Source organism: Equus caballus, chromosome 1, assembly GCF_041296265.1.
Source record: "Equus caballus isolate H_3958 breed thoroughbred chromosome 1, TB-T2T, whole genome shotgun sequence".
Classification (NCBI taxonomy): Eukaryota; Metazoa; Chordata; class Mammalia; order Perissodactyla; family Equidae; genus Equus; species Equus caballus.
The window spans coordinates 146719948-146741796 of NC_091684.1; the positions used below are offsets into that span (position 1 = coordinate 146719948).

At 42.6% G+C, this 21849-nt stretch overlaps 1 protein-coding gene across 4 annotated transcripts in view; it reads right to left on the bottom strand.

The window, feature by feature from the left end:
• Positions 1 to 9418: 9418 nt before the first annotated feature.
• Positions 9419 to 21849, bottom strand: part of MYZAP (myocardial zonula adherens protein) — a 101583-nt gene continuing 89152 nt past the window's right edge. For all 4 annotated transcript variants that reach the window (XM_070235931.1, XM_070235937.1, XM_001498313.7 and 1 more), the window contains 2 exons: positions 18560 to 18660; positions 9419 to 10383 (listed from right to left, as the gene is read on the bottom strand). In XM_070235931.1, the coding sequence (XP_070092032.1) occupies positions 10287 to 10383; positions 18560 to 18660 (198 nt within the window). In that variant the 3' untranslated portion in view covers positions 9419 to 10286. The remainder of the gene's footprint in view (positions 10384 to 18559; positions 18661 to 21849) is intronic.

The window sequence follows — 21849 nt, forward strand, 5'->3', positions numbered from 1 at the left end:
ATTAGCAAGGATCTTCCTTTGAGACTATAGATATTTTTAGAAGGATTGTAGCCTATCAGTCATTTACACATGAGCATGAATTTGTTCCAAATGGCTTTCTCACCAAAGCCTAGCTGAGGGAATGACCTACACTGAAAGAGTAGAATTTGACAGGCAGGAAAGGGAGAAAATGGAAAGAATTTTGAGCAATCTGAGAGGAAGCATAGACCAGAGAGAGTATTATAGCAGTGAGTTGAGGGTAGCAGGAAGACCCCAGAGGACCTCCTCTTCAGGATTTGGAGAATACGTAGGGCAGGTAAAAAGGGAGGATGTCCACAGCAAACTTTACTTGGAATTGGCTCAAATTCCATGTTGGAAGACAGAGCATCCTGTGCTTAAATGGGCCTCATCTGAGATTTTTCCTGAGACCCCCAGTACATCGTGTATCATAAGATGGCTGTAAGAATTATTTCATTAATAAAACATTCTCAGATAAATATGTTTACACTCCTTTTTTGCTTTAGGAAAGATAATTTGCATAATTACTTATCAGAAAACAGAAAAGGAAAGTAAGGGAGGTAATGTGCAGAGTCACTAAAGGGTGAGGTTTCATACTTTGCTTTCGAGTTTCCCCAGGGAGGGAGGTGGGAGCTGGGCCTTTCGTGGAGGGAAAGAAGCAGCAGGTGTCTCCTACAGTGTCCGCACAGCATCACGTCTCACTCTTTGGAGTCTGACGTACATCAGAGGCCAGGAAATAAAGACACTGGTAATCAATAGCAGGATGGAGTTAGAGAAAACTGACTAGCCCTCTCCTCTCACTAGACCTGGCCAGAATCAAGTGTCTGGTCACCTTTAATTTTTTGTCTTGCATGAAAAAGAACATAGCTCTGGAAAGCTCCACCTAGGGGGAGCAGGAGCGGAGGAGCAAGGGATGCCCATGTGATAGATAGTCAGGAGAATTACTCAGACAAAAAAAGTCCTCCTTGATTTTCTTCCCCAAACCTTGGAGAACAGTCAAGCAGGGTGTATAGGACAACAAAGGTGATCCAGATCAGAGAATCAAGCAGGTGGTGGTGAAATTTGTCAATCCCCAACTATGTTTTTTGGGGGAGAGGGTTTGTGTGCCACTGACTTTGTGGCAGATTAACTTCTCAGGGCCTCAGTTTCCTCCTGTTTAAAATGAGGATATCGAACCCGACAAACTCCAAGACGCCTTTCAGCACTTAAATTATGTGATTCTAGGATGATTAATGTTATAACACACTCTTTGGCAACATCTGCATCTATTTAAGCTCATAAATGTTAAGAAGAAATATTTGGTATGCAGTAAATCAGGAAGCAGGTAGCTCCCTTTAAATAAATACTCATCCAGCATGGATGACGTTTCAGGTTTATCAGCCTTTGCTGTTACTCCCATAGTTGCCCGTATCTTATGGAACTGGATAATGTTTTCCATCACCTAGAATTCTTGAGCTTAATTTAATTTTTATATCTAATGGATGACAGCTCTGAGTAATTTAAGATTATTTATAAGGTTAAAAAAAAACCCTGAAGTTGTCAAAATAGCAGAAGACCAGAGAACTTTAATGAATAATGTGGGAGGAACATCCCCTTCAAGCAGACTGCAGAAAAAGGTGGTGGAAGAAATAAGTATTTTCTTGATAAGGCACAGAAAGAAAAACATTAGACAATGTAAAGTAAGAGTTGCAAATTGTCAGTCTTTGGCCACATCCAATCTACAGATGGATTTGGCAGTGCAGAGGTTTTCAAAATTATGAATTCGAGTGACTTTAAGACGGGCATGTACTTAAAAGCTGGGTGAGCGTCCTTCCTACCCCCTCCCACCAGCCACTCTCATTCCTACCCTAGACCCTTCTCATCTTTATGCAAACTTCCTGGGCACCAGGGCATTTGAGTTTGGGTGTGTGAGGCAAGGATAAATGAAAAATTTTGCCCAACTCTTTTATTTTCTGAGAGGCTACAATTAACACCATAGAAACTTCCTAGATCCCTAGGAAAAGATATATATTTGTTATAGGAGTGTTCTTTACCTCCTTCTGTGTTTTAAGAAGTTCCACAAATGGTTCTCAGGCAATTCATAGAATTAATGTTCCCCCAGATTATAAACTTCATCTAGATGATGGGGTTTTTTTCCTGGAATCAAGGGTAAAAAGTGAATTTTAATTAAAAAAGACTCAGCCTTTTCTTGGGGGGACACAGTTTCCTTGTTTTATAGTGAGACTAGTATGTGCTCTAGTCAAAGCTTATAATCTTGTTATTTTGAACAATTCCTAAGGAATTGTTTGCAAGCACCTCAAACAACAGATATGCATTGTTTACAAAGCTTGATATAACATTTTTACCTATAACAAAAGCCGTTTTAAAAGGTCAAAGAAAATTATAAATCTTTATGATCACTGTGGAAACACTAGCATCTTTACAACTACATTTTCTATTTTAAATTCCATATTGGGGATTTTGTAACCAAAAAAGTTAACTTGAAACAGTCCTAATTTCCTTCCTCCCAACCCCCCAAAAATATTTAAATAAATTTGTAGGTACCATAAAGCTATTTTATTTTAAGTTTGGGCCACAAAGTGACCAGTTAAGTTTTTTCAGGCTGAGTGTGTTTTGTTTAGGAGGTGGCAAGTTAAGAGGAAAGGGGAGAATTAAAATATTTGCAAGATGTCATTAATCTCCAGCAAGAGCCTAGAGTTGTTTTTTTTCCCCCTTCATTTCAGAACTAATCCAGCTTTCTGTTATTTGGCTCAGAAAAGTCTTAAATCTGTAACAAGAGAGTAACTTCCTGTTCTCAAGAGTATGGCTGCCAAAGAAAACATTTACAAGAAGAGTTCCAGGGCCAAAAAATTGCCTACTAATTATTTTTCAACCCCCCTCCCACTCCTAATTCAGGAAGGTGAATGCTGTAAATGCTGTATGTTAAAACTCCAAAGTATGTGTTGAAAAATTAAGAGAAAACCCCCAAGAACTGTTTGCCATTTTTTATATTTTATGGCATTCAAATTACATCAGTTTTATGGCCCTGGGGCACAAACTAATGTTTCTTATAATATTTTGTTCAAAATTCCACAAAGATTATACCATACTTTTATCAAAATACATTATGCAAGTTTGTACCTGGTACATTCCTGATTGAGGAAGAGAGAAGCAGCCTCTGACCTTCAGGAGCTGACCTAGTCCCAGCAGCTAGACTGTGGGTGCCTCTGAGCTGGCCTGACACTCACAGTGAGGTCTTGGTGTTCTCCTTGATGATCTGTCTATTCAGAGCCATCCCAATCAAAATCCCAACAGCCCTTTTGTGGAAATTGACAGACTGTACAATTCATATGGAAATGCAAAGGCCCTAGAATAGCAAAACAACTTTGAAAAAGAAGAACAAATTTGGAGAGCCTATACTACCTGACTTGAAGGTTTATGATAAAGCTACAGTAACCAAGACAATGTGGGATTTGGTGTCAAGATGGGCAGCTAGCTCAGTGTAACAAAATGGAAGGTATAGAAATAGACCTATGCATATATGGCCAATTGATTTTCCTCAATTGTGCAAGGGCAATTCAGTGGAAAATTGGTAGTCTTTTCAACGATGGTGCTAAAACAATTGGATATCCATATGCAAAAGAAAAACCTCTTTGGGGCCGGCCCATGGCCTAGTGGTTAAGTTCACTGCACTCCACTTTGACATCCCAGGTTTGGATCCCAGGCACTGACCCACACCACTCATCAGTGGCCATGCTGTGGTGGTGACCCACATACGAAATAGAGGAAGATTGGCACAGAGGTTAGCTCAGGGCAAATCTTCCTCAGCAAAAAGAAACCAAAAAAACAAGGAAAAACCTCTGTGATTTATAATACTTCACACCGTGTATTAGCAATCTAATCTTGCCTAACAACCCCCAAATTTAGCAGCAGGCTCCCTCTGGTCTCTTTGCCTCTGATCGCTCTTTCCAGAAACACGTCCCTAGTACCCCTTTTGGGCTTTTCCTTCCCTGACAAAGTCAAATCGACTATTCTCCAGTTCACATATAAGGAAAAGGAGAGTACAGTTAATTTAATCTCCTGTTTATCCAGCCACTAGCCACATTTCTTTTGCCCTACTTTCCTTCTGCACAATCCCACAGTATTTATTAAGTCTCTAGTATATGACCAATAAGAGGAAATTCTTGGGTTTGCAAATATTCATGGTGCAACGCCTCCTTCCCAGTGATTACTAGTAATAAAGCGGGTATCAGTATTGGAGTGTCTCTGGTGAAGTGCTGGGCAAACTTCCATGCTATTTCACATGATCTGCATGGCAAGCTGAGGAAGGGGATGCAATTCCATTTACTTCCCAGGCAAAGCTGCTCACAGCAGCACTGAGCCTCAGAGAGCTGAAGAGACCTGACCAAGAGGTATTGTGATTTAGTGGCAAACCTGGGACCAAACCTAGGCTTCCCACCTGTGTTCTGGAATCTGACAGGCCTGGGTGATTTGGGGCAATTTTGATCTCTCTTTGAGTTTCAATTAGTTTATCCACAAAATGGTGGTTAGCAGCATCTTCCACACAGAACTGTTGTGAAGATTCAAGGTGTGTGCGCTGTGCCTAGCTCAGTAGCTCTTGGTCTCCTTTATGGTCCCGTGTCACTTAATGATGGGGATACATTCTGAGAAATGTATCATTAGGTGATTTTGTCATTGTGCAAACGTCACAGAGTGTACCTACACCAATATAGGCGGTATAGCCTACTACACACCTAGGCTATTTGGTACTAATCTTATGGGACCCTGTTGTATAGGCGGGCTGTCGTTGACCTAAATGTTGTTAATAGGGCGCCTGACTGTACTTCCCCCAGCCAAGGCTCTTTCTGGAATACTTTTCTTTTGCAGATTTCTTCATGCTCATGGAGGAATGGGTCCTCTTCAAATGAGGACTGTGTCCTTTATGGGAAACTGCCCCCAAAGCGATTTCATAACTGGAGAGATAGGAAATGGACATGATGATCAGTCGTTAGACATAAGAGTAGAAAAGAGGGGGCCAAAAATAAGAACTCCTGGAATTCGGAGATAGCAACGATCAGGAGGAGCTGGACTCACGGGGAGAGGTTTTAGAGAGGACAAGAGTCTTGAGGTGCACATCTTTGTCTCCCCAGTGCCTGGCATGCAGCGCCTGGCATGTGCTGGTTGAACTGAACTGGCCTCTGAGTCTGGATGTCAAGAAGAGCACTGTGGCCTGGTGTGGCCTGAGCCAGGAATCTTGCCCTTCCTGTCATACCCCCCAGCCCCACCCCTTGCCCTGGGGACCACCCTAGAGTTCCTAGAGCAGGCGGATGGCATTTGCTGGGGAGAAAGTGGGTGCCCAGAGTAGACACACACCAGCTCAGGGGTCAGCCTTGGTTGGTGTGCCCTCTAATGGGAGGATCATGTCACATCACCCAACTCCAAGCCCTTCCCAAATGTTCTTCTCTCCCTGGCTAGCCTTGAAATCTGGGGGCCTGTCCCACCCAGATTCAAACCCCATCTCAGGCACGTGGCCTGAATTTTTTCTGTCTTCATGGCTGGCTCTCACTTCTGGCTCACTATGCAACAGGCCTTCTCTGATTCCAGGCTCCTGGGGGACCCGGCTCCTTCTCAGCCCAGTCCTGTTTCCTGTTGGCTGCCCAGGCATCTCTGGGCCCTGGAGACACCCACAGGCCTGCAGCTCACACCTGCACAGTCCCTGAGCTCAGGTATCCAAAGGCAATATCCTGAAGGAACTGTGTACTGCCTGTTTGGGGGACGGGTCTGCCTAAAGCAAACTTTATACACTCCTTCATTTCTCATTCCCAGTGTTGGCAGAGGGGTCAGGAAACCACATTCGCATCCTGTCGGTAAGTGTCAAAGGATTCAAATTTCCACAGGCCAAATTGGACCATATGCACCAAAAGACTTAAATGTGTATAACTCCTAACCCAGTGGTTCTTCTTCTAGAAATGTATCCTGGGAAAATAGGGAAGTGTACAAAGATGTGAGTACAAGATGGCTCATCAGAGGATTGCTAAAAAGAGAATAAAGACAACCTCCAAAGTTACAACAATAGGCATAGGTCCAGTAAGTCGTAGTACATCCATAAAATGGAATCCAATTACAGTAGTCCCCCTTATCCAAGGTTTTGCTTTCCCCAGTTTCATTTACCCGCGATCAACTGTGGCCTGAAAATATAAAATGGAAAATTCCTGAAATAAACAATTCACAAGTTTTAAATTGCCCACTGTTCTGAGAAGCGTGATGAAATTTTGTGCCTTCTGTCCCGGGATGTGAATCATCCCGGTCCAGTGGATCCACACTGTATACACTATCCACTTGTCAGTCACTTAGTAGCCATCTGAATTATCAGTATATTGTTACACTATTTGTTATAATTGTTCTATTTTATTATTAGTCATTGTTAATCTCTTACTGTGCCCAATTTATAAATTAAACTTTATCATAGGTATGTATGTATCAGAAAAAACAGTATATATAGGCTTCCGTACTATCCACGGTTTCAGGCGTCCTCTGGGGCTCCTGGAATGTATCCCTCATAGAAAAGGCAGGATTACTATAACTAGAAAAAGCAATGGTGGGGGCCAGCCCCGTGGCCGATTGGTTGAGTTCACGTGCTCCAATTTGGCTGCCCAAGGTTTCGCCGGTTCGGATCCTGGGCACAGACCTAGCACCGCTCATCAGGCCATGCTGGGGGTGGCGTCCCACATGCCACAACTAGAAGGACCCATGACTAAAATATACAACTATGTACTGGGGGGCTTCTGGGGAGAAGAAGGAAAAATAAATAAAATCTTAGAAAAAAAGATGACAACGGTGTCAATCTATATAAAGAATGATCATAATATAATGAGTGAAAGGTTACAAAAGTGTGTAATGATAATAGAAAGCATTTATTAAGTGGTTACTATATGGCAAGCACTATTCTAAGAACTTCATGGATTTTAAATCGTTTAATCTTTACACCAACCTCACTTAGGAAAGAACTCTCACTGTTCCCATTTTACAGGGGCTCAAAAGAGTTTCCGGGACTTGCCCAAGGCACACACTAGCACCTGAGCTCAGGCAGACTCCAGAGCCCCTGTTCCTAAATACCACAATTCTGCTTCTCAGCATAGGGTCCTATTTGTTTTACAAACAAAACAGGGGCCGGCCCGGTGGCTAAGTGGTTAGGTTCGCACGCTCTGCTTTGGCAGCCCAGGATTTCGCTGGTTCAGATGCTCGGCACAGACATGGCACCGCTCATCAGGCCACGCTGAGGTGGCATTCCACATGCCACAACTGGAAGGACCCATAAATACACAACTATGTATCGGGGGTCTTTGGGGAGAGAAAGGAAAAATAAGATCTTTAAAAAATAAAAACAAAATAAAAGGGGTGGGTGGGTGTGTGTTTTAAGAAAGTCTGGAAGGACTGGAATGAAGATATTAATTGAGGCATTATTATAGGATGTTTTTATTTAAAAAAACGTTACATATACTGCTGTTATTCATTTCAGTAAGATAAATTTACTATGTAATAAAAGAGTTCATTCCCCTAATTCTACACGATACTATGCTCACGAGGAGTCGAAGAATGTAACTTTCAGTGGGTTGGGGGGTCACTAGAGTTAATTTTGACAAAGTGATGTGGGCTCGGCGAGCCAAAGAGTCCAAAGAAAGATTTCTTGGACTCTCAAGGTCTGGTAGTAGTGCTCCTTTATTCAGAGAATAGCATGGGGACAGGACCCAAGGGCAGTGAAGGGCTGCAGGCATGGGGACAGGACTCAGGGGCAGTAAAGAGCTGCAATGTGTTGAGTGTTAGGGCTAATTTTATAAGGCATGGGTAGGTGACTTATTTTTACTAGACAAAGGAAAGATGATGTAAAATGTCATTAAATGGTATCAGTGCAGGTGGTGTCTGGTTATTGTGTGGTCGTATAACTTCAGATATGAATCAGGTCATATAGATCGGCATGTAGGCCAGGATGCCTTGGGCTCCTCTCCCTGGGGCAGACTGGATCCACATCAAAAGGATCCAGAAGGATCATCTGCTTTTTTTCAGCTTCCGTCTGTACTGCTTAGGAACTCTAAGAGTCTTCCTGAATAGTTCAAATAATGTTTAGAATTTTCCACATGTTGAAGATATACTTAAAAATACAAAGGGCCTGGATAGAGTTCACCTCTAATGCTGTAGAATGATCCCTGGCTTTCTTTGAATGTAAAATTGCTTGCTAATTTTTTTTCCTTTTTCTTGCTTATTTTAAGAAAAAGAGAAAGAGAATGTGGTAGAGTTTTCAGAGCAGTTTTCATATCTGCCTTGCTCCCATTAAGACTCCTTCTTTATGCCATTGCATTTCATTTAGATACTGCTTCCAGCCCAGCTTCTCCAGCAGCCTGGGGGCTCCTGGGACCCTCTGTCCCTCTGAGTTCAGCTTCCCAATCTCCTGGTCCCAAGGGCTGCTTTTCCCACCCCAAATGCTCCTCCTTAGGGGTTTCCATAAGGCATGATTTCTCACTGCTAGAACACCTCCGTGAGTGATGGTAACCAGGAGTCAACAGGGCTTGAAAATAAACCTACAGGATGACAGCATTGGCTCCTGTGCGCCCAGCACCGGGCCAGCACCTCTGTGTGACTTACCTCATTGGCCACCACACCAGCCTATCAAGGAGGTGTGATTATCCCACGTTTTTAGAAGATAAAGTTGATAGTCAGATAGCTTTGATGACTTATCCAACGTCCCACAACCATAATTTAAATATAAATTTGGCTTAAAACACTCATTTTCCCCTTTTCACTATCCTGATTCACAGTGATTAACTCAACTGAGTTTCTTTGCTTTCTTTCTTTGGCTTTTTTTTTTTTTTTTTTTTGAAGTGGGGGAGTAAGGGGATTTGGGCACAAGGGAAGGTGATTTTTTTTCTTTTCCCTTTTTTTTTCGTGAGGAAGATTGGCCCAAACATCTGTTGCCAATATTCCTCTTTTTGCTTGAGGAAGATTGTCCCTGAGCCAACAGCCTGCCAATCTTCCTCTATTTTGTATGTGGGATGCTGCCACAGCATGGCTTGATGAGCAGTATGTAGGTCCGTGCCAGGGATCCAAACCTGCAAACCCTGGGCTGCTGAAACAGAGCACGTGAACTTAACCTCTATGCCACTGGGCCTGACCCCGTGGGGAGGGTAATTTTTTAACATACAAACTATTTTTGTATGTTATGACCATGAATCTATCTTAGTCTTTCTAGAAGGTGGGTACCTAGATAAACTTCACAGTTTAAAAATACACACACACTCTCTCTCACACACACACACCCTATCTTGTGGTTTGTAAAAACTTCTATGGACTGATTGAAAGAGCAGCGTAACCTGACTTTGACACTCCAGAGCCCACCTCTGCTCTCTCCTTCTGTGTGGTCACAGGTGCAACACAGAGACAACATCAGTAGAACAAAATATAGGGCATTTATTAAACGTATGTGGCATAGGTTATAATATTAAAGTAGAGCATGCATGAACAAATTACTCATTTGTTTAACAAAAACATCAATTGATCCTGAAAACATTAAATGATTACATTTCCACAACATACAAAATTCTCTTTCAGTTTAAGTGAGAAAGAAAAAAAAAAAATCACAGGTTGAATAAATACAGTGATTTCAGCTGGCCCAAGAAAGGCATAAGGCACAAATTAAACCCAGGGATTAGCAGGTCAGTATGAAGCGTGTCTGCCCACCCAAGGCCCGTCTCCAGTGGGGGCTCCCACAACTCTGCCCAGACCCTCTGCACCACGGGCGGAGAGCACTGCATGCTGGGACCCTGCCCTCCCAGGGCTGGGTGTCCCCAGGGCCCATGCTCCTGGGGACAGGCTTCTCTGCACCAGAGAAACACTGCCTCTAATACTTTTATGGGTAAACAAAATCTTCATGCTGTAACAAATGATCCTGGCGTGAATAACATGAAATTTCAAATTAACGCCCTTTTTCCTCCCAACCGAAGTCTAGCAAAACAGAAAACCAATTCTGAGGGAATTCTCCTGGCAGGACTTCAGTGTCTTCACAGAAATCTCAGGATGGCCCAGGACAGCAGGCTACGCTGGTCGAGTATTTGACATATGATCTTGTAAACCCCTCTCGCCTGCCCTCCCCCTCCGCCTCCACTTTCCTTCATGTTTTAGAAGCGGATCAGAACCTCAGCAATTTCCCTTCTGGCTTAAACTGTGTATAGGAGGAAGTAACAGTCACCTTTTTAGACCTCAGGCCACAGGGGTCCAGGGCCTTTGTCCATCTGTAAAAAGCGCCCACCTATGGATGCCTAAGTCAGTGTTTTCTTCATGGTTAACTCCAGGACTCGTGTGTATGGGGTATAGTTCCTGGAAGGCATGGCGATTTCACGAGTCCTACCTGTTGGGCTGAGAAATGAGAAAAGGCAGGTCAGGAAGATGAAACAAAATTCTCCAAACTCTTCAAGAGGTAAGACAGCTCTAGGAAATGGTTGTTCAACACAAAGATAGACTGTAAGAATGCAGTTGAATATTTCATTTAAATATTACAAGAGGGACCATTGTTTTTAGCAGCTTATAAAGGTTGTAGTAGGCATCAATGATTCAGAAAAAGATACAACATGCATTCAAGGAACTCATAATTGGTGGGAAAGATATGTACATAAATGACTTTAATACAATGTGTTAGGTACCGAAACGCAGACATAAAGAGCTGTGCTGGGTAGTCGCCATTTGCCCATTCAGATTTACTCTTCTTCTCCACCTTACTCTGTGCCCTGGGAAGCTGACGTCCCTCACCCTTTAGCTTCCAGTTGGTTTGGACCAGTTGGGAGATGGAAGCAGGGATGAGGGAATGGAAGGATAGAGAGGTCAGGACATTTGTTTCCTCCCAGCCAGGTTACAGCTTGTAGTTGGCTGGATTCCTCTGGCAAAGGCTACAGCTCCAGCTCTCCCCTCTGTCTCTTCTACAGCCTTTCTTCCCCTTCCTCTTCAGGCCCAGGCTGATAACAGTTTCCACTGTTGCTACCCCCAGAGTAAACCACTACCGTTTGTTTATTTCTCTTAAGGCTGCGCAAACCTGTGTAAATAGTCCCTTCAAGTCTCGTCCATCTTCCCTTCCTGCCAGGACCCTGAGCCATACAAGAATTAACAGAATTAACACAACAAGTGAGCATCACTAGGAGGGCTTCTGGAAATTAACATGGGGAAGGTGAATCTTGAAAGATGCCTAGGCACTCCTCAAGTGGGCAAGGGGGAGATGGGAATTCCAGGGAGAAGGGTGAACACAAAGGCCGCAGGCATGGAAAGGAGACACGTTTGCTGGGACTGGAGCAAAGAGTGCACAATGGAAAGTGGCAGAAGATGAGGCCTGGTGGAGGAGCGCCCTGTGTGCCCTGCCAAGGAGTTTAGAAGGGGACAGGGAGCCAATAAAGGTTTTTAAGGGGGGCATGATACGCTCATATTTTGATTCTAGCAAGACCCCTTGGCACCGCTGAGGGCTGACTGCAGAGGGGTCAGTCTGGAGGCAGAAGTTTAGTTCAGAGATTTGTTATTTAGGAGGTGAGACAGGCCGTGAGAACTTGAATTCTAACAGTAGCCCTGGAGGTGAAGTAGCAAGGAAAGGTTAGGGAGATATTTGGGAAGTAGAAATGATAGGATTTAGCGACTAAGATAGAGACATGTTCCATTTCTTTTTCCTCCTGGACAAATAATTCAACTACATTTCCCAGCCTCGCTTGCAATTCGCTGGGCCATGTGACTAAACAGGCAGAAATGATTTATATTATTTCCAGGTTTAGCCTGTAAGAATCTCTACATAATCCGCCATGCTCTCGCTCTCCCCTTTCACGCAGAGGATACAGTGGAATACCCAAGAGGACACCAAAGCCCAGGCAGGGTAGCTAGACGAAAGAATCCTGGGTTCCCAAATGACTGTGTGGAGCGAGGCCCATGCCAACCTGCCTGGGACCGTGGCGTGAGAAATCAATCTTTATTGTGCTTAGCCACTGAGATCTCTGGGTTATTTCTTACAGCAGCTGCATTCCTCATCCCAACTGATGCAATGACCAATGGTGCATATGGGATATGAGTCAACTCCCTTTCCCCTAACTTCCCACGTCCAATCATTCACCAAGTAGTATGGAATCTTCCTCCTTAACTTCTGTTTTGTTAACGGGCTTCTCTACTCCCTAAGCCACTGCCCTAGTTCAGGCTCTCATAACTTATCTTTTAATATTGGAACTGTAGCCTAAATGGTCTCCCTGCCTTCAGCGTTGGCAAAGTCTTCCCCCTCCCTAAATCCACTATCCATGTGGCTGTCAAAGATATCTTCCTAAAAAGACAACCGGAGCATATTACTGTTCTTAAAATTCATCAGAGTCTCCCCATCACTTCCTGGGTGAAGTCCAAACTCTGCATGGTCTAAAGGGCCTCACCATCTCCTGTTAGAGCTCCTGCCTGGCCTTGCTGAGCACACAGCTCTCATCATTTATCACACAGCTTCACACCTCTTTGCCAGTCTCACGCCATCCCCTCCGCCTCGAATGCTTCCCTAGTCAAATTGATCTGATGAATTCCTGCCTATATTTCAAGACTCAAACCAAACATCACCTCCTATATGACAATTTCCCCGATTCCTGGCACCAGTGATGGAAATGATCACTCCTTTCTTTATGTGCTCACAGCTTCCTTGAGCAGTGCTGCTCAATTTTCTGCTTCCCAAGGGTCACTTTTGCTAAACTTTCCCATCAGTAACATCTCCCACTAGACTGCAGTGATTTTCAACTAACGTGTAATAGGGAGACAGCTTCCTAATGGGATCTATTAGAAGCTTGGGGGGAATTTTAAACTTCACATGTCTCTCCCCAAGAGATCCAATATGTCTTTTCTGTGCTCTCCACCCACCCATCCCATATACACCTTGAAAATGACTTTCACCCAGGCTTCTGACTCATCAGTGGAAGCATCTCATTGCCCCACTAGTCTACGCATTTATCTCCTCTGCTAGGCATAACTTCTTGAAGGGTGAAAACCATATGCCACTCATCTTCATGACCCCAGCAGCAGCTCACACAGGCCAGGCACAGAGCTATCACTCCATATATGGATGACAAAGGGTATCAGAGGATGACAGATTTCGAGGAGTGAGCTGTCAGGGTGTCACCTGCCACAGACAGGAAGCCACAGGATCTGGCAACTCAGAGGACCCCAGTGACCTGACCAGGCAGTTTAGGGGAGTGCCAGGGGCAGAAGCCACACGGCAGTTTGTGCCAACTACTGTGAAAATTCCACATAACAGAAATGGTCTCCAGTGACAGTATCCTAAAAGCCCATAAAATGCAGAAATATTTATAAAGGTGGAACTTCTGGGTTTCAAAAACAGGCTCTCATACCCCAACCTTTCAAAAAGAAGTGAGGTATTTTATTTAGTTGATCACTAGGAAACAACAGGATTTCAAGAACACAAATAATTTCAACCACAGAACTGAAACATTAAGGTTATTGTTCACCTTTTATGACTCCATAAAGGGGCGGTTCCCCTGGGGGAAACAATAGCAGAATCAGCAAATACAGCTTTGACAGAAAGCTCCTTTGTGTTCTGCCCTCCTCAACAGGAATATGAAAGTGTTGGCATTTTAAAGCGCTTACTATGTGCCCAGTACTTATGACTTCGGGGAATATTTTTCATCAAATTGCACCTATTAAGACATAATCTATAAGTTTGCTGGAAACTAAGTTTCACTAAGGTCCAGGAGAAAGAGAAGAGGAGTCTCTTTCTTTTGGTTTTTTTGTTTTTCACTTTGTGAATGAAGGCAAGCTGACTTGAAATTGCTCTCAAATGCTTTCTTTAACATATTTCAAACTTTTCAAGTCAAACTCTTGAATCTTTTATATAGAATAGGTGTTTAAAAGCCCCTGAAATCGCAGAGAATGTCTTCTCAGTCCTTCCCTCTCTCCTTGCTCTATTAAGAGATTCTTGCTCTCCAGAAATTTGTGTAGCACAGAGGTGAGATGAAGGAGGGGAAGGATTTGAAGAGGAGAACTGGATGGTACTGAGCAGAGATGATGATACTAGTCTCAAGCAGGCTAGTGGCAGCGGGAATGGAAAAGTATGCAGCAAGTCATGAAGAAGAAGACAGCACCGTGTGAGTGAGTGAGTCTGGGAGAAAACAACTCATGGCTCAAAGGTGACTGCGATCCATTGAGCTTAGGTAACTGAGAAAGTCGGGGCAGCTAAACCAAACCGTGAAAATATGGTCACTGCACTGGGCACTTTACGCCTACATCTCAGTCATCTCAGCGAGATTCTGAGGGAATTACTATCAAAATCTTCCTGTTCTGGGTGAGGAAGCCAAGGGTCGATGAGCTTAGGAATTTGCCTAAAGCTGTAAACAAAGCAGGAGGCGGAGCCAGGACCCAAACCTAAGTCTAACTTTCAGCCAGTGTTCTTAACTACTACTAAGAGGAATCGACTTTGATGAAAAAAAGGACACAGCAGGAGATGGACATGGCTGGTATGGAGATCAAGTGGACCCCAGCTGGGAGTGCCCAGCAGGCAACCGTGGGAACGAGAACTTGTATTCAACAGAGAGGTTCAAACTACCCAGTGGCTCAGCCACAGGGAGGCGAGAGGTAAAGCTATGGGCTGGATGCCATCTTTGCAGAAACTACCATAACCAAGATAGAACCAGGAGGAGTTCCCATGGCAAGGACCTGGGAGAAGAAAGAGGAGACATCAAAATAAATAGAGGACAGGCCAGGGGAGTAGGGAGAGAACCAGAAGAGAAATGTCCTACGGGAAGCAGACATTCTTCTGCTTAGGAAGGACTGCCAAATGCTACAAGCGATGGCTCCAGTCAACAAACTTGGACTGAGTGACTGCCATGTGCGAGGCGCTAGTCTAAGGCAGTCACAGGGAGACTGCAATGAGTGACATGGATGAAATCCTTGCCCTCACGGAGCTTACATTCTAGTAAGAGAGGATAAACACAAAGAAGTAAAACGTGAGCAAGAATTGCTTCTTCCAAGTCCTTTATTAAATAAATAAATCATATAACACAGATCAGCTGCCTAAGTCCTTACTTGGTGTCTACCTTTCGTTCATTCAGCCAACAAATATTTATTGAGCATCAAGAAAATGCTTGACTAGGGGATGGCGGCCTAGGGTCCCTGTCCCCAGGAGTACAGAGTGTTGGCAGGGACAGGAGAAATTGGGGGACGGGGGGGTAATAAAAGGGGCTTAATGGCTCCGTAAGTAAAGAAAAGCTTTACCTCTGGCCTCCCTGTAAAGCTGATCCCATTTTTTTCAGCAGTACATAAAAACAGAGCAGATCTAATTGTATGTCAAATGTCATTAGCGATAGGACAGCATGTAACTCCTGTAGGTATAAGAAGAACTAAGTCGCAGGTTCTGTGCAACTCTTCAATGAGGTTTTATGACTCATGCCTGGAACACAACTGGGACCACTGATGTCTCAGCCTACAGAGATCCATCAATCACTGGGCCTTCCAGTGTTTTACACAGTGTCTAGAAGTTTCAAACCACTAACAGTCTAATTCAAGAGCTCAATGCATACCAAGGCACTATATATTCAATTAAGCTATCAATACCTTTAATAAAATCACTAACAACCACAAAAAAGTAAGTTAATGCAATTGTCTTAGCATACCCAAATTCACTTATATTTGATACAGTGTCTTATAGGTAAAATCAGAGTTTTTACTTAGTTAATAATAATAACAGTTATTATTTATTAAGTGCTTAACTTCAGTCTAGTTACCATGGAAATGCTTGATTTAACGTTTTCATTTAAGCCTCATAGCAACCCTATGAGATTTGATATTGTCATCTTCCTTCCCATTTTAAAGATGAAATAATCGAGGTTTAAGAGAGGGTAAGTGACTTGTCCAAGGCTGTGCTCAGCTAGCGGCTGCTGCACAGAGACCTCTGCAGCCCAAGGTTCCCCAGCTGAACCACACTGCCCAGTTCTTTGTGGGAGAAGAACAGGGTGAAGAACAAAACTCTTCTGCACAATTGAGGCTTGACTCAACACCTTCATTGATCTAAAACACTTCGGAGGAGACTGTTTTAAAAACACATGGGAAACACCATGGAATCCTTAATTAGTTAGATGCAAGTCTGAAGTCCAAGTAAGAACCAGGAATTTTGTTAGAACATACACAACATAATTAAGCAACTCTTTATTTATTGAGTATTTTAAAACTACAAATGGACCACACCAGGACTCAGAGGGCCTGGTTCTAATCCTGTCTGTGTGGCTTCCAGTGAATCACTGTCTCTCTGGACCTTGATTTTGGTATCTATAAAACACGGGGATTAAATTAGATTGGGGGTTCCAATTTGCTTTTGACCATGGAACTCTTTATATAAACAGAATCTTATTTGTAATCCAACATATGAAACACACTAAAAGCTGAGTTCCTCAGGTTTTTTGGGGGGTTGGGGGTGGAGGGTCCCCACAGGCCAGGTCCTGGCTAAGCTCCTTGCCCCCTGAGGCAGCCGGAGGCCCCTCTGCGAACCCCAGCACAGAGCATGCAGTTCCAAGAAGCTTGGGTGGAACAGTACTGTCCTGAATTATCTCCACAGATCCCAGGCTCCTCCCCACCCAGACTTCCACGGCGCCTTTCACATAGTAGGCACTTAATAATATTTGTGAGGAAACAAGTGAAATACTATTCTGCCTTTTCGGAAATGCGGATACGGAGTTTTCATTTCCTCTGCTGATTGACCCAGGTAGTTCAAGTACTAAGATGGATCCTGGGGGAAACCAAATGTTACATTTATGGAAAAGCTGCTTTCAGATACTGAAGTGGCTTCCAAGTTCACCGTGGCCATAAGTTAAGGGTCTGTCAGCACTTCCATTATGAAAACCGCTTTGTGGTTTCATAACTTAGCCATAAAAGTTTGCTGCAGGCTATCCTTCAGCATACAAATTGAAAACCTTGTTTTAAGCCAAAATGTGGGAATTAGAAAACAAACAATTTATTGGTTTCAGACACAGTTTTGTACCCGTCTTAGCCAAACAAGATTTATTATGTGGGCAATTAGAGTGGACTAAGCCACTTGGTTCTTGAACAATAAAAAAGGAGGGAAATGACCAAACTCTTTATATTCAAAAGGAGTCCCGGGACGTGATCAATCATTCTTCTGGGCTATGTTTTTATCATGTACTTTGTACGCCGCACTGATGAGACCTGGAGTCTATTTACATGTTCTCTTCCCTTTTTTCTTTCTTTTTAAACGCTTTCTGTTCATTATATCAGAATGATAAAATTACCTTGTTTTTACCAGAAAGCAAGCAATGTTAACGAGAACAATGTCAAAGAAAGAGCTTAATGCTGCTTTTGGTAAATACTTTGAGAAAGGCAAGTGGCTCATTTTAACAAACAAAAAATACTATATCAGTAATGAATAAAAATAGTCAGGGAGGAAAATGAGGCCTTGTTACACAATGTTAGAGCTGGGTAGACCTGAGAAGTCACCTAATCAAATGAATGACCTCACAGATTGGGGACCCAAGGCCCAGGAAGGAGAGTCCAGCCGGAAGGCACCCTGCTGCTAGCTGGGAGCGCTGGAACCAGGTAGTCTAGAGCCCAGCTTGATAATCGCTCCTCACCGTTTCCCCCGAGATGGAACCATTCAAGGTTCCAGGGGTCTACAATTTTCAGGCCAAATAATTTCTAACACACCACACATAAATGCCCTTGATTACACAAGAGTATGCCCTCCCACATACACTATACGAGGTACTTTGTGACTCTGGTTACCTAAGTCACAGGCCACATGTCATCAGCATCCTTGTTATAAACTCGTTTCACGTCCTCTTTGGGCCAAGCACAGTTTTGAGCACCTTGAGATAGCGGGTTGGTCACTGTTCACAGGTTCTAATCTTACTAGTGAGAGACTGAGGCATGGCGTGTGGAGCAGCTTAACATGGAATGGGTCAGTCCTCTAGCTCGGAAATACGACTGAATGGACCAAGTTACAGTTATCATGTATCTGCCCATGACTGAGGCAGGCCATTTATTTACGGATCTGATCCAGTGCCTGATAATACTGTTACGGTACCGGGGAAGAGAGGAATTTCATTCAAGATTTAGACTCTCCTGCCTCTATGTTACTAAAGCACCTGTAGGTCTCTCTCACACTGCTGTAAATTACAGCCTACATATCTGTCTCTCCTTCTGGACCACACTCTGGGGCAGGAACCAAATCTCATTCTTCTCTAGCTTATAACTGTCTGGCACAGGGAAGGTACTCGACAGGTGTTTGCTGAATGAATGAATGAATGAATGAATAAACGAAGGAACAAATACGTGCACTCACTGATAGAGCCAATCTCTCTCTGAAGTGGCTTCCCCAGATCTCTCCTTCACTAGCCCCTCTGCCCTGCACGGCGCCCCTGCTCCCACAGAAAGCAGTCAGATGCCGCAGCAGCCACCATTTATCTTTGCAGAAATATTTTTAGTAGAAAGAATGCAATTCTGGTAATAACAGCCCAGTAAAGTATTTTCTTAAGTCAAAGAGGAATTTGAGTCAGAAAAACAGGAAATTCCTAAATACCTGGGTAGAAGATCACAGCTCACTCCAATCTCTCTGGTTTCCACATCAGTCTTGGACTGAGTTTCTATTAAATAGTCCAATCTGCTTTGTAGTTCATTATTCTAGAGATAAGGCAAAAAGGACTCTTAGTAAAGCAAATATGTTCCCCACAAATATGCATGATGTGATTTGTATGTATTATCAGATTTTCCCCCATGACATGGACATGTATCACAATGTATTCATTAAACATCTCTTATACAGTAGGAATTGAAGAAATACATTGATTGAATCCTTACAGATAGCTTTCTGTGCACATACATACATATGTATCCAATTTTACATAAACAGAAACAAAATATCCTAATCTATACAGTAATCTACTTTTTTCCACTCAGCGATTTGTTGTGAATACCTTTCCACATTTATTAGTTTTCTTTTTATGTCAACAAACTATTTTAATGGGTTCATAGCATTCCATTGTATGGATGTACATTATTTATTTAACTAGTCTCTTATTGATGGTCAGTTAGATATTTATCACTTTTTTTTCAATTATAAATAAGGTACAGCTCAACTTTTAATACTCCCTCATTAAACCATAAAATGAGTAAGTCTATTAATTTAATTTAGTGGGAAATACCTCTATAAGTTAATAATTAGTATTTCATAGGTGTGGAAAATTCAGAATCTCAAACATATAAAGTAGAACAAGCTCCCTGGGATTAAAATTAGCATTCTAAATAGTTTTTTTTCAGGCCAGAGCCAAACATTACATAGGTTGATGATTAGATGCTCAGGAATTGGAAATTTGCCCCACGGGGGAAATGAAGGAACAAGAAGCAAGAAAGCTGAGGATACTGGAATGAAAACAGATGAATGATGGAGCTAGGGCAAAAACACACACGCAAAATTCAAAAAGAGGTTAACAGCGGTTATCTCTGTGTATTGAGTTTTTGGATATTTTTTTAAAAGTTCTTCTGCATATTTTTCTGTAATGCCAAACTAAATTTTCACGAGGAGGTAATGACCATGTCTAGCTTCCTGGCTGTACTGTTGGAGCATGGCATGTAGGAGATGCAAGATAAGTATTTACTGAATAAATAAAAGTATAAATGCTTTTACAAGGAGCACAATATTTGCATAACCAGAAAAAATTAAAGCATTTGTCTTTTCTTCTTTTTAAGTTGGAGCTGAAGCTGAGGCATTCTAAGACACTAGATAACAGATGAAAGTTGAAAAGTTCTATGGAAACACAAGCTCATTTGTTTTGAAAGAAAGAATGTGAGTTACAGCTCAGTAGCTCCTGCTCTGAATGGTGATACCAAGGAGCCGAGCAGCAGCCCCGGTACAAACTCCTGTTCTGTAGGATGTGAAGGTCTACGGATCCCTTCTGATAAATGGGAAACGGTGTAAAGGGAGAAAATGCATTCCAGATTCCCTAGCAGCTGACAAGCCATGACACATCTATGTGCTCCGAATCTATCACCTGACGCTCAGTATGGGAGAATGGTGCTGGCTTACTGCCAGAGGTACATCACCTTTACACACACACACACACACAGCTTCCATGGCAATATTTGGACTCTCTTATTCATAAGAAAAGAGAAAGGCAGAAGAGGGCTGCCTTTTAGTAAGCTCCAGCAATCCCATCACCTTAGCCCTTCTCAGTGTAGACTTTAATCACTACGATTTCAAAGATTCCATTAACAATTTAATGTAAGCAGTAAAATAACTGAGTATCTACTATTTATCAGGTGGTGTTTAAAGTTAGTTAAGGGGAGGTAGGTATCAGTTAAAAGAAAGAGGGCATGATTCGCAACCCTTGTGGAGCTCAGTCTTGGGGTGGGTACTGAAAACTAAGCAGAAAATGACAGAATAAAGTGGCAAGTCTCATGCCAGAGAAGCCATGGAATACTAAGGGGGAATCAGAGGAGATGCCTGACTCAAGATGGCGAGAAGAACTGAATTGTCTGTGAAGATTTTCTGGAGTTAGGCGAGGGAAAGAGAGTAAGAGAAACAATGGGGATGGGTATTCCAGAATTGGGGAAACATACCGGGTTGAGAATAGGCACCTTACTGTAGTATACAGGTGGGCAGGAACCGGATATGAAGGGCTACGTATGCCATTACCAACACCTTACACCCGATCCTCTAAGACCAAGGTCAACACTAGATTTTATTTCAATCACTTGGGCTCCCAAGTGAAGACGGTATTGAAAGGAAATAAAACCACAGGCAGGAAAATCATCCAGAACGTCACTGCAGTTTTCCAGTTAAAAGAGCGAGAGCTGCACTTCTTGTATAGAGGAGTAAGTGCCTAACAAACAGATCCCCCTCAAAGAATAGCTATCGACTCTGGATAAAGACACAACACAACTACTGAGGTCTCTGGAGACTGAACAAGGACAAGCAAGTTTCAGAGGGAGGCAAAACCTGGAGCAAGTGACAAGCATAGAATGGGTTCTTTGTGATTCATTTATTCGTTTCCCATTTGCAGCTTTGCCCAAGAGTAGTACAGTCACGGTGGTAGCTGAATAGATACAGTGAAAATTCAAGAGAAAGATCATCTTTCTGGTAGAAAAAACAGGGGAAGGAGTCCAGGAGCCATCACTCACCACAGCATGGCAGGGTGTGTCTGGGTCTAACCAAATTCACTACCTTCTAAAACAAAAACCTCAACATTCTTCAGAACAGTAAAACACAATCCAAAGTCTCCACGATAAAACATTTACAATATCCAGATTATAACCCAAAATTACTTGACATAGAAGAGTTAGGAAAAGTGACCCACTCCCAGGGGAAAAGAGAATCAATAGATGCCAATCCTGAGATGACTCAGATGTTGGAATTTTCAGACAAGGATTTTAAAACAGCTATTGTAACTATGCTCAATGAAGTAAGAGAAAAATGTGCTTGTAAATGATGAAGTAGTAGAAAATAAAGGCAACAGAAATAAAAACTACAAAAAAATGGAAATTTTAGAACAGAAAAATACGACTGAAATTTAAAAAATATATATCACTAGATTAACTTAAGAAAAGAATGGAGATGACAAAGGAAGGAGTCAGTAAACTTGAAGACACATTAATAGAAATCAATCAAAATAAGATAAAGAAAGGAAAGATTAAAAATAATAAATGGAGCTTCATGAAATTGTGGAACAATTTCCAAACGTCTAGCATAGGGATACTGGAATCACAGAAGGAAACGAGAGAGAAACTAAAGCAGAATAAATATTCAAAGAAATATGGCTGAACACTTTCCAAATTTGGTGAAAGACATAACCTTACAAATTCAAGAAGCTTGGC